Genomic DNA, 13,232 nt, shown 5'->3' on the forward strand with positions numbered 1-13,232 from the left:
AGCTGACCAACAATGTTACATTGCTCATGTGAAGTCGGCACTTCTCAGTGATGTCACACAAGCAAAATTATTAAAGTGAGAAGTCTTTTGTTTCTAGTTTTTTTTTAGCTTCTATATTTCTTCTTAGCACTTCTGCCCTCTTCATTTTCCTACCTTTCTAATATATGCATTTTGTACAGGTTAGGGAGAAATAACAGTTTAAAAATTGTCTGAATATATCCGACACAGTCAATTGCATGAACCGAAAATATATTTTTTAAAACACAAAGCATCAAAAGAAATTGCTAGAATTGGTTATGGCTCCCATGTTGTCCCTGTCAAAACAGTTGACACGACTTTCTCCTCCTGCGTTTCACTCTTGCAAAGTGGATGTTGGTAGTAACGTAGGTTCAGTAAGGGAATGAGTGTTATGTACCATATAATATAGTCCTACTTGTGTGTGCAAAGAACTGGTGACTTTTAGTGTTTAGAAGCTTCAGCTGACCTCAAGTCTAACCTTAAAGTCAGGTCTGGATTTAACTTTATCTTTTCTGCATATCAAACCGATTGCATGCCCAACTTGGCTGGAAAGGGGACTCTATCCAAACTGCCTTTCCAAAGATTTCTTCATTTTTTTTCTGCAAGGTTTTTTGGGATTTTTGCCTTGTCTCCTCAGAGACTGAACGCTGGGGAAGCTGTCAAAACAAGGGCCTGTTAAAGCCAATTAAGGTGTTCCTTGTGTGATTTTGTGCTATACAAGAAATACCATTTTGTTGTTGATAAGAAAATCTCCCTGTATGAGGTAGCCTAAAATCTTATTTGTAAGAGTAATTATAGAGGCCACTGGACTGCAGACGACACCCTGGTGCAGAATAGCTGACAAACTGGGACTAAACAAAAAAAATGTTTAACCACTCTGGTAACTAACTGACAGATTCTGAAAAGTAACAATTGGTCTATGTGCATTGCTGCCACTGGAAGAGGCTGATGTAATGCAGGCTTGCCCCAGTTTAACACATCTCAAAGGAAACACTCACACTGTTTCAGGTCATGCTAGGGTCATTCAGTCTAGCTGACAGCTTGTTTTTTTAAACTGTATCAATAAAAATACCCCACAACATCAAATGGATGAGGGCAAGTACAACAAAGCATTCAAAGCAAAAATATATCTTTCAGTAAAGGTATTTTTTAGGTTACAGTAACTGAACCACAACAAAAACTCAAAAAGCAGGGATTGGATTAAAATCTGCAACCATATACAGTACAGGCCAAAAGTTTGGACACACCTCCTCATTCAATGTGTTTTCTTTATTTTCATGACCATTTACATTGGTAGATTCTCACTGAAGGCATCAAAACTATGAATGAACACATGTGGAGTTATGTACTTAACAAAAAAAGGTGAAATAACTGAAAACATGTTTTATATTCTAGTTTCTTCAAAATAGCCACCCTTTGCTCTGATTACTGCTTTAAACACTCTTGGCATTCTCTCGATGAGCTTCAACAGGTAGTCACCTGAAATGGTTTTCACTTCACAGGTGTGCCTTATCAGGGTTATTTAGTGGAATTTCCTGCTTTATTAATGGGGTTGGGACCAGCAGTTGTGTTGTGCAGAAGTCAGGTTAGTTGGACGATCATTTATTTTTCAACAGGACAATGACCCCAAACACACCTCCAGGCTGTGTGAGGGCTATTTGGCCAAGAAGGAGAGTGATGGAGTGCTGTAAATGGTCATGAAAATAAAGAAAACACATTGAATGAGGAGGTGTGTCCAAACTTTTGGCCTGTACTGTACGCTTTTTGATAAATGTTGTTTTAGGACATACACGTCTCAAAGGCCTCTTATCCTGCAGTGTTTAAGGCAGACACAGTGCTTTTGGGTTGAATTGTTTACAAAGTCAGTGCATGCTCTTTGCTGGGGTGTATCCACACTTTTTTGTTGGGTGGTTGCATCTAGAACTGAACGAGGTCTAAATTCCATGAAATTCCTGAATGAGAGAATTTTTTTTTTTTTGTTCTTTATTTCGGCTTAAACAATATACTCATACCCCTTGGGGGTCAGAGCGCAGTGTCAGCCATTGTACAGCGCCCCTGGAGCAATTACAGGTTAAGGGTCTTGCTCAACGGCCCAGCAGAGTAGGATCTCTTTTGGCAGTGACGGGGATTTGAACCAGGAACCTTCTGGATACCAGCATAGATCCTTAGCCTCAGAGCCACCACTCCGCCCCAGAGTCAAATCAACAGTGGCCTTGGTTCAGAACACAGAAATTCATGTAAGGATTCACTTGCATCACTCAAGCCCACACTTTAGTTAGTCTTAGGGTCTGAACAGTACATATGACTAATTTATATGAGATATAAAAATAAATTAGATGGCTTTCTGTTTAAATCAATTTTACAACTGTAACCCACATTTGTACACATCCAGAGCTACCCCATTCATCAATACTTTGGTTTGCAAATTAAGCAAATAAATATTACCAGTATATAAATGACATTACATTTTGTTTAAGTCTGGCTACTTTACTAAAAAGCGGGGAAAAAACAAAATCAAAAGACATGATACTTCATAATACTACACACCCTCCCTGTACAAATAGAGAAAATAAGGTGTTTGATTACAAATATCAAAGAAAGTTTGAAATATAAAATCATGTTCCATTTATTTTTATAAATATTCTCAAGACAAACAGTGTCTACTAATTAAACAGATAAGAACTCAGCATCGCTCAAATACTTTGTAAAGGTCAGGTAGGTTTGCAATCTGCAGGATGCTCCCATCCTCTGCAAATTTCTTGGGAGGAGCCAAAAATGATCTGAAGGCCTTAAACACAACATGCTCTACTGTCCACCTCCAAGGTTTCTCACTCATTCCAAAGGCTTCTGTCTGTAAGGGGAGGAAACAAATATATTTTACATAACCTACTATAACCAGTCCTGGATACAAGAATGATGAAACCAAACCTGAGTGAAGGATGTGTCTTCCAGAATGAACTGCTTCCTGATGGAGTAAAACATGCTGCATTCTCGACTGAAAGATTCAAAGCATTCTTTTTCATCATCCCAGTTCACCTAAAAAAGACTGAGCATTAGCAACTGGCAGCTGCATACATAATCCTGATGGAGCAACCCATTCTTAGACATATGAGGAGGGTCACTTGCCCTTCAAAGTGGAGCTACTGTACCTCTGTCGCCAAGCGAAGAATGAAAAGAGGAAGTCCTTCCAGAGCTGGAATGAAGTTATCCAGTAGGAGTGGGATTCCTGTGAGGTTTCCTTCCTATGACAAAGACACTGAATATTTAGTACTACTTAGCCAAGCTCCTGATTTCCCCTTTGAGAAATATCTTGGGACTAAAAAGCATCATTAAGTCCCAGTGAAGGAAGTGAAAACTGAGATCTTATAGGTCTACTTACAGGTTTCCATTTCCTCGAACACATACCTCGTCAATCTCCATGGAAAAATAATCCTGCAGCATTTCAGACTTTTTCTTTAGAAAAGCCACAATATATTCAGCAAGGCCTTCCTTAGGACCATCCTCCTCAGTCCAACCACTTTCAGCACTCTCCAGTGCTAGCATGGCGAGCTCATACAATGGGGCTGGTGTCTGTACAAAGATCAGGTAAACATGAAATATGAACACATTCAAAAATAATATCAGGAGAAAAATCAAGGACCTCTTACAACTCTATGTGGGTTCCACTATAGAAAAATTAAATATATCAATTAAGATTTAGGAACCTAGCTGTTTAAAAAGGCAACTCCACTGCGATGGTTTTAAGGACCACTTTTCTAGCCAGGAAAGAGAAGAGGAGCAATATAAACAGATATGGAAACTTGACATCTTTACAATTTTTCATTACCTTGACTAGACAACATTTTCTTGTTTTAAGACTACAGAATGTTGAGGGAATATACACTGGTGACCCAACTTTCATGACTGAGGTGTTTCTTGGCTCATCTTCATAATTTATATAGTTATTCTCTATATGCCACATTTTGGGACCAGTCAGGTATGAAATGGATAATAGGTTTTCTCTACATTCCTCAGAGTGATTATTAGGAAGTTATACACTTAAACTAATGCAACATCTCATAAAAACAACATACAAAACCAACTGGAATAGTCTCCAGCAGACATCCACAACTTTGTTCAGGACTAAGTGGTTTAGAAAATGACTGAGTAAGGACCAAACTCAACAGTACATACATAACATTGCCTTATAGAAGTGCAGTAAACTGATACTTTGAGTGCTCTATCATGGGTTTTTCTTCCAATGGACTGAATTCTTGAATTTCAAAGTATAGCGATATCATCATTGTGAGTGTGAATCCTAAAAATGCCTGCCAAAACAGAACTGGAGAAAATGAGACAGAATCTTGCATATACATGTGAGTAAATCTGGTTTTGCCTGCTGTACACACATTGTTGCACTCTGTGACAGACCATATTACAATATGATCACAAACTGAATAAGCCACAGATCTCAGTGTCACCCTGGGACCAGAACTTTTCCTTAAACATCTTTTTTGGGGATAGGTTCAATAATATGTATGCAAAGTTGCAGCAACTACTGATTTATTGCTGACCACAGATTTCACTTTAATGGTAGAAAAACATCAGCAAATAGGACTTTTAATTAATGCTTTTTGAGAACTTAATGCCAAAAGTCTTAAATGTCTCCGAGTAAAAAGCAGTAGTCTAACAGATAAACCACTGCCATTATGATGTAGGTATGGAAACCCAAAACCACAAGGAAAGGAGCCTTATATAAGTGAAGTCTCCTGCACATTTGTCTACAGATTACAACAAGACATAAAATGGAATGACCATCTTAGAGCTCCGAAGGAATACATGGGCATTACATGCTTTATAAATGTGTTACAATGTCCTGATTTGGGAGAGGCAGCAAGCTCTTATTTAGAAGAACTGACTGTGTTGTAGGTGGATGCCAATAGAAGGCTGCTTAAAGATGTACATTACTGCACGTCATTTGTATTGTAGTCTCAGATTCTGTATTTGTGTTTCCCTGCCTCAGCAGAACAAACTGAGCTGTGAATGCAATGAGTGTACAGAGAGTAAGATCAGAGCTGGTTCCATGTAAGACTCATTTTTAGTTAGACAGGATACTGATATTAATTACTCTAAACCAAAGTCATGAGAATGAGAGAAGTACTTACGGACAGCTTTAAGACTCCAAAATTGCCAAAGTCGTATATGAGAATTTGAAAAAACAACTCTTGACTGAAAGAAAGACATAGATGTTACTAACAATGGCAAGCAAAAACATTTGAAAGTCAGCTCCTTCAGCTCCCCATTCCATCTAAAGATTATTATTACCTAAGTTTGCTGGTATTGACGAGGTAGAGCTTCGTTTGATGCTGTATTAATGCCCACTGCGGATTGACACAGCCTACAAAAGAGTGGTTTTGTAACATCTCTTGAAGACCTAGAAGAACAGCAAAACATAAAAGCATTGAATAAAAATAGCACCTCGTTAGAATGCTTGTACAAGAAAAAGTTAGAATTATGAGTACAACGAGATACACTGCTCAAATAATTAAGGGAACACTTAAATCTCACATTGGATCTCGAGAACAAAATATTCAAGTGTAAAATCTGTACTGAGTAATATTGTGTAACTCCTTGAGAACAAAATGTTAACAAAGATCAATGGAAACCAAACTTACAAATCCACTGAGGGCAGGATTCAACATCACTCCGAAAATCAAAGCCAAAAATTTAAATCGGAGGCTGATCGAACTTGCATGATTTTCATCACGGCAATTCATAATATGACTCAGTAGTGTGTATGGCTTCCATGTGCCTGTAAGCACTCCCAACAACACCTGGGCATACTCCTGATGACATGGCAGATGGTGTCCTGGGGGATGTCCTCTCAGACCTGGATCAGGGCTTCAGTGAGTTCCTGGAAAGTCTGTGGTGTTACCTGGCAGTGTTGGATGCATCAGTGTCTCAGAGGTTCTCAATTGGATTCTGGTGTAGGGAACATGCTGGCATTAATGCTTTCGAAATCCTGGAACTGCCTACACACACTGGCCACATGAGGCTGGGCACTGTCCTGCACCAGCAGAACCCAGGGCCCACTGCACCAGCAGGCACTCTGTCACCCTCATGGTGTCTGTTTCTGACAGTTTGGTCAGAAACATGCTCACCTGTAGCGACCTGGAGGTCATTTCTGGATGGCATGCATGGATGTGCCATCCTGCAGGAGCTGGACTACCTGTGCAAACTGAACTGGTTCCAAGGAATGCCTCATTGTACCAGAAGTGACAAGAAATAACAAGATCCAAAACTTGAAGAATCAGTCATTAAGGATAAGTAGAGAGCAACTTAATTGTCTGTCTGCAAAACCATTCCCTTTTTGGTGGTTGTCTTGCTGTTGCCTCCCCAGTGTACTTGTTGTCAATTTCATTTTCACCCAAGCAGGTGAGGTTGGTACACAATCACTTATGCTTCCTGAAGCTTATCTAACCCAATTGGTGTTAGACTATGATGACTGTTACTTTTTTTTTTAACTGTCAAGCAGTATCTTCATCATGAAATGCATGATACTGAAAGTTTAAAAGTGATCATTGTGTTAACCAACAAAAACATTTACAAACAGAACAGTTATAGTTTAGAGATGTGATTGATTGCTCCATATTCCATTAGGTTATCAGTAAAACCTATAGGACTTACTCCCTGTATGATGTTCAGCAATTCACTATATCCAACAGCTTTTTAACATATAACTTTGTATGGTCTATATATTTGTTATACAATAAAACCAACAACTAATAAATAGATATAGGACAGCCAATCTAAAATATCTGTGCTACTTTTTTGATATTAAGGTCATTTTCAAGCTCTTCTGAACAAAACCAATCAGGAAGTCACTCAGCATTCCTATTTGAAATGCAGTACAGCTGACAAAAAGCTGGACTAACACTGCTGTAAATGTGTGGTAATCAACAATGTAAGGTATGTAATTAAATTGAGAACCATGATTAAGATTTTCTCTTGCTTTTGAGGGACAGGGGAACAACAATTTTTAAATGTATGAATTGTCATTTAAGAATGCTTAATACCTGCTTATAATTAAGGATCTGCTTTTACTTTGTTGCAAATGTTTATTTTGCACAAATGCTCTTTTTGTGTGCTTCCTACTGACTGAACTACTGTAGTACTGATGATCTGTGTATGTTATAGTGATCTGCCTCCACTGTTAACCAGGACACCTTGCCTGCTATCACTTATTGCAAAATACAATATAACTATTTTTTGTATAATGCTCTTCACTAGATGTAGGCACAGGGTGCCGTTAATAATTTTAAGCTAAACACAAGTTTATATTATATTAATTACTAAATACAGAGTTCACATAAAAATACAGATTTGTTAAAACACAGAAAAAAGGTAGAAACTGAAACACAAATCGAAACCAACAATATCTGTCCTTTAGTTAACTGATGAACTATGGTCGATAGACAAAGAAGGAAATTAAAAATTGTATTAAAATTATAAAAAAGAAAGTCAAAAACAAAGTTAGGCACAGTTACAATCTTAGAGAACTCTGCCTAGTAGCTGCCTATCCTCTCTTCTGGGCATTTTATAGTGGAGTCTGTGCTTGGCCATCCAGTCTGATGAGGGAATGTTTCCATTCGATAATTCCAATGCTCTTTTATCAGGGATGACTTTTCCCATACGCAGGAGTTCACCCTAACAGTAGAGTAGTGGCACCGAGTACCACATCCATGGTGACAGGTTTATATTTGTGTGTGAATATGTATATTTATCATAATTTTAACTTTTGATCTTAATAACCTTTATTAATCCCCAAGGGAAAATTGCCTTTTCACATGACCTTGGGAGGTCAGAGCACATGGTCAGCCATCCCTGAAGCAATTTGCAGGCTACATATTAATTTAAGTCTTGAGATTGCACTTGTATAAAACAAGTTCAATATCTATACTGGAAACTATGCCTGCCAGCCAGCAACAATGAAGTGTCAGACAGGTAAAATTTCCAGACTCTGTCAACTTATGTAAAGGAGTATACCTCTTACGATTTAAGGCATTGATCGGAAAGGAACCTCTTAGTTACAATCTCAAATAAGGAATAGAATTCTGCCATTTAAAAATACATTCTTGTTTAACTTACGCAAACCATGGTGCAATTTACCTTCAAACTGTATACTAATAGGGGGCTTTGCTTACCCACCCCCACCCCCCCAACTGGGCTGCGGTATGAGCCTTTGCCCCCTGCTTGCTTCACTCATCCAACCCCCCACCCCCCCAAAAACCGGGCCGCGTTATGAGCCAGCCCCTTCGTATTCTGCCACTCACGTTGAGAGGGGTGAGGTGGGGGCTGAACGCACGCACGTGGTTCTGCTTGTCACGCTGCGCGTTGATCATTTATAAGCCTGTAAAGCAGCTGTCCTTTTGTCTCACTAACTTGTCTCTAGGGAAGTTAAAGTGTTTCCGAGAAAATCACGTATCGTCTCCTTCCAAGATTTTTTTTTTTATAATAGAGAGATGTATAATTATCTCAACTTAAATTCTCTAAAATCTGTCAGGGAAATGGTTCCAAACTGCCAACAATGCCATCAAGTGCCAGCCTTGCTAGATTATGTATAGTTGAAGTCAGAAGTTTACATACACTTAGGGAGAATTCTTCAAAACTCTCTTAATAACCCCTTCACAGATTTTATACTAACAAACTATAAATTTGGCATGTCATTTAAGACATCTACTTTGTGCAGGGCAAAAGTATTTTTTTCTCAACAATGTTCAGACAGAGTAGTTCACTTTTTATTGACTATATCACAATTCCAGTGGTTCACAAGTTTACATACTTTGTTAATATTTGTTAGCACTGCCTTTAAATTGTTCAACTTTAGTCAAATGTTTGGGTAGTCAACCACAAGTCTCTTACTATAAGTTGCAGGAATTTTGGCCCATTCCTCCAGACAGAACTGGTGTAACTGGGGCAGGTTCACAGGCCTCCTTGCTCACACATGCCTTTTCAGTTCTTCCCACAAATTTTCAATCAGACTGAGGTCAGGGTTTTGTGATGGCCACTCCAATACTTTGACCTTGTTGTTCTTAAGCCATTTTGCCACAACTTTGGAGGTATGCATGGGCTCACTGTCATTTCCAAGACCCATTTGCAACTGAACTTCAACTTCTTTTCTGAGCTCTTGAGATGTTGCTGCAGTATATGTACATAATTTTACTTCCTCATGATGCTAACTATTTTATGAAGTGCACCTGTCCCTTCTACAGCAAAGTACCCTCACCCCCAATATGATGCTCCCACCTCTAAGCTTGACAGTTGAGATGGTGCTGTTTGGCTTGCAAGGTTCTCACTTTTTCCTCCAAATATAATGGCCAAACAGTTTGATCTACGATTCATCAGACCACAGGATATTTTTCCAGAAAGTAAGATTTTTGTCCCCATGTACCATTGCAAATTTCAGTCTGCAGTTCTACTGTGGACATGGATACCTGTCTATCTGTTTCCTCCAGTATCTTCACAAAGTACTTTGCTTTTGTTCTGGGACTGATTTGCACTATTCGTGCCAAAGTACACTATTGTCTATGGGACAGAAAGTGTCTCCTTCCTTAACGGGATGACGGCTGTGTGGTCCCATGGCATTTATACTTGTGTATTATTGTTTGTACAGATGAACATGGAACATTCAGGAATTAGGAAATTGTTCCCAAGGAGGAAACAGATTTGTGTAGGTCCAAAATATTTTTTCTGAGGTCCTGGCTGGTTTCTTTTGATTTTCCCATTATGTCAAGAAAAGAGGCAGTGAGTTTGATGATAGGCCTTAACATACATCCACATGTTGACTCCATTTGGGCTAATTGGTTTTCAGAAGGTAATTCTCTAATTTCCTAAAGGCTTGACATCGTCTTCTGGAATTTTCCAAGCTTTTTAAAGGCACAGTTAACAAAGTGCATGCAAACCTGTGATCCACTGAAATTGTGATATAGTCAATAAAAAGTGAAACAATCTGTCTGTGAACATTACTGGAAAAAAATTACGTTTGCCCTGCACAACTTAGATGTCTTAAGCGATATGCCTGATTTATAGTTTGTTAGTATGAAATCTGTGGATGGGATATAAAGTGAGTTTTAAAGAATTCACCCTAAGTGTATGTCAATTTCTGACTTCAATTATATATTGGGAACATTCTCCACATTCAGACTACTCAGGGAAAACAAGTTTATTTTATAATTACTGCAGATTCTTTAATGGCCATTATTTAGGACACCACCAAATGGAACTGGATTATGCAATTAAAAATACATTATAGTGTTTCCTATACAACAGTGACTGTGTGCTGCATTACTCAGTTACTCAACTAGATGAATCACAACGCATCTTACATTAGAAAGTGATGTCTAATGCTGTCTAACTCTTGGCAAAAATAAAACCTAATCTTCTTTATGAGGAATGTTTGCCAAGAATTTATTAATGCTGTTCTAAACTAAAGTTGCTGGTAACATGTCAACCTGAAACACTTGTGATGTTTCAATATACATAAAGTAGTACCTCATAAGATGCCTTCTGAACTGGAAATGGAAAGGATGTTGAGTCTTCACTATGACTTGATACAAGTTTATTTTAAAAATGAATGATTGGAATGTTTTACTGAATTCATTCTTAATTGTATTTTACTTGTTGTAATGTGACATGTATGTTCCAAAAAAACTAAAAAGGATACTAATAATATAATAACTATCCACAAAATGTGTTTTATTCCATCTTAAAAATGTTGGAAAATGAAGGCTTTTTCTAAAAATGTAAGATACATACATTATTTAATATCTCTGTATATAATATCTCTTTCTACTTGGATGAACCACTGCAATGTGGTGTTCACTGGCTGTTCAAATCATTCTTGGTACAGCTTTCAGTTAATTCAAAATGCTGCTGCAAAAATTATTACAAGAACAAGAAAGTATGAACAATAGGGCTGGATATTGGCAGTGATGTTCCGATTTGTTCCAATTCACAAAGTTCTGATTCAATATTGATTTTATCTTAATTTAATTAGCATGCACTGATATATTTGAAGTGTTCTCTTTTTTAGGAATTACTTAACCATGCATTGAAAACATTAATACAATGTGACAAACTTAATTTGATGTGTGTTTACATAGTGCCTTCACAACATATGCATAAGCATGGAACGACATTTAAGAATCAATACTTGCTTAGTATAAAGCGTTAACATCAGTATTTTCAAGATGTGGAACAAAATACAAATGCTCTTTTTAAAAATTTAAAAAAAAATTTTTTCACAGCAATGCACTTATTCAAAATTCACCATTATTTAGCAAACATATCCATCACCAGATCAGAGTCCATACATATTATTCGGGGCTTTTTAATACAATACCAGTAGTCCCCAAGTTACGGACATCTGACATACGATTTATGAATGGGGCTGCAGCTGCTCCTTCATCTGTCTGGGGAATGCGATGCAGGCTCCTCAGTAACTGCCACTCCGTCATCTCCGGCCTTGGGATGCTGCAAGCGGTGGCTGGAGGGGGCGCTTTCGCTGCTCACGCCATGTAGCGTCCCTCGGGCCGCTACGGTTGATGAATGGGGCAGTGGGGGCCGCACCCCATTCATTCTCAGTGGGTGGCTGGGTGCACAGCAATCGGTCATGGGCAGGACGGATACCTGATGGGGTAGAGGGAGGCGGTTCGCTGCTTGCCCACCACGCCGCTGCAGCTACTGCTCCTGACTGGACGGAGGCTGGATGGGGCAGAGGGGGGCGTTTCACTGCCTGCCTACCACACAGACTTGCAGTGCCCCTCGAACGGCTGCCTCGTTCGTTATCGGTGGGCAGCTGGTGATGCTGCAAGTGGTGACCCGGTTGTGGCTGAATGGAGGCCATTGAGGGTGAATGGGGCAGTGGCAGTGTGCCTCGAATGGCTGCCTGTTGAATGGGGGTGGTGTTGGGCGATTCACTACCCACCATTGGCCACACATTGTTTGCTCTTGGTGGGCTGATGCTGCAGGCAGCATACTGTATGCAAGTGGAGGTGACTGTGTGGTGGGCGGGTGGTGAACCTCCCCTCGCTGCCCCCATTCAGTCTCAATAGCAAGCCTGCTTGTACTGTTACATACATAGCATGAAGTTGTCTCTCGTCAGTACACCAGACATGCTGTCGAGGAGTGCCTTCCTGCTGTGATAGCGTGTACAGTGCTATGCGGAAGAGCTCATCTTAAACTTTTGTCTTCACCTTTCAACAATGTCTCTGAAACACAAATCTGTTGCAAGTACTGGGGATACAGTAAAGAAGAGAAAACCATCACCATGGAAAATAAAGTAGAAATAATAACAAGGTTTAGAGAGAGGTGAAACTCCATCATTCGTTATCAGAGCACTTGGTTACAGTCGGTCAACAATAGCATTTATTCAAATACTGTATCTGTTCCGACTTACATACAAATTCAACTTAAGTACAAACCTACAGTCCCTATCTCGCATGTAACCCAGGGACCGCCTGTACTATCATCTAGCAAATAATATTATTAAAAAGAATTAAGTATTGCTTTTTAAATAGTAAATATTATTCAGTAACCTATTTTTCACATTCATTCCCCATTGGACATTTTATACAAATATTGAATTAGTCAAAATTAAAGATACAGTGGGAAAATTTGTGTCTTTCTATAAGTTACTCATACAGTTGCTCACAAGTAACTGTTCAATTGATTAGTCTCGAACATGTGTCCTTACACTTCCGCCTCAGACAAAAAAAGGCAGCGTTTCTACAGGGAGTGCAGAATTATTAGGCAAGTTGTATTTTTGAGGATTAATTTTAATATGGAACAAACACAGTGCTATCAGTCAATCCAAAATGTTAATAAACCTGAAACCTGAATGTTTCTAGCGGAAATGTGAGTGTGAACATCATCAGGGGAATACATATGTGCGCACAATTATTAGGCAACTATTAGTGTGCAGATTTATTATGCAACTAAAGGAAAAATTAAACTTTTCCCATCTCACTTGTTTATTTTCATCTGTTATATTGAGAATAATAAACAAACACCTCAAAATTTACAAATAAACATTTCTGACATTTCAAAAAAAATAAATCAATCAATGAATGACCAATATAGCCACCCTTCTTTCCAATAACAGTCATAAGACTTTCCATTCTGTCTGTCAGTTTCTTGATCTGTTGACGATCAGCTTTTTGTGGAGCAGTGACTAC

The 13,232-nt window shown here is 38.7% G+C and overlaps 1 protein-coding gene across 2 annotated transcripts in view; it reads right to left on the reverse strand.

Annotated features, from left to right (window-relative positions):
• Positions 1–2,619: 2,619 nt before the first annotated feature.
• Positions 2,620–13,232, reverse strand: part of mlh1 (mutL homolog 1, colon cancer, nonpolyposis type 2 (E. coli)) — a 110,981-nt gene continuing 100,368 nt past the window's right edge. For both annotated transcript variants that reach the window (XM_039736442.1, XM_039736441.1), the window contains 6 exons: positions 5,323–5,431; positions 5,163–5,226; positions 3,424–3,588; positions 3,168–3,260; positions 2,947–3,054; positions 2,620–2,869 (listed from right to left, as the gene is read on the reverse strand). In XM_039736442.1, coding sequence (XP_039592376.1) covers positions 2,702–2,869; positions 2,947–3,054; positions 3,168–3,260; positions 3,424–3,588; positions 5,163–5,226; positions 5,323–5,431 — 707 coding nt within the window. In that variant the 3' untranslated portion in view covers positions 2,620–2,701. The remainder of the gene's footprint in view (positions 2,870–2,946; positions 3,055–3,167; positions 3,261–3,423; positions 3,589–5,162; positions 5,227–5,322; positions 5,432–13,232) is intronic.

Source organism: Polypterus senegalus, chromosome 15, assembly GCF_016835505.1.
Source record: "Polypterus senegalus isolate Bchr_013 chromosome 15, ASM1683550v1, whole genome shotgun sequence".
Taxonomy (NCBI): Eukaryota; Metazoa; Chordata; class Cladistia; order Polypteriformes; family Polypteridae; genus Polypterus; species Polypterus senegalus.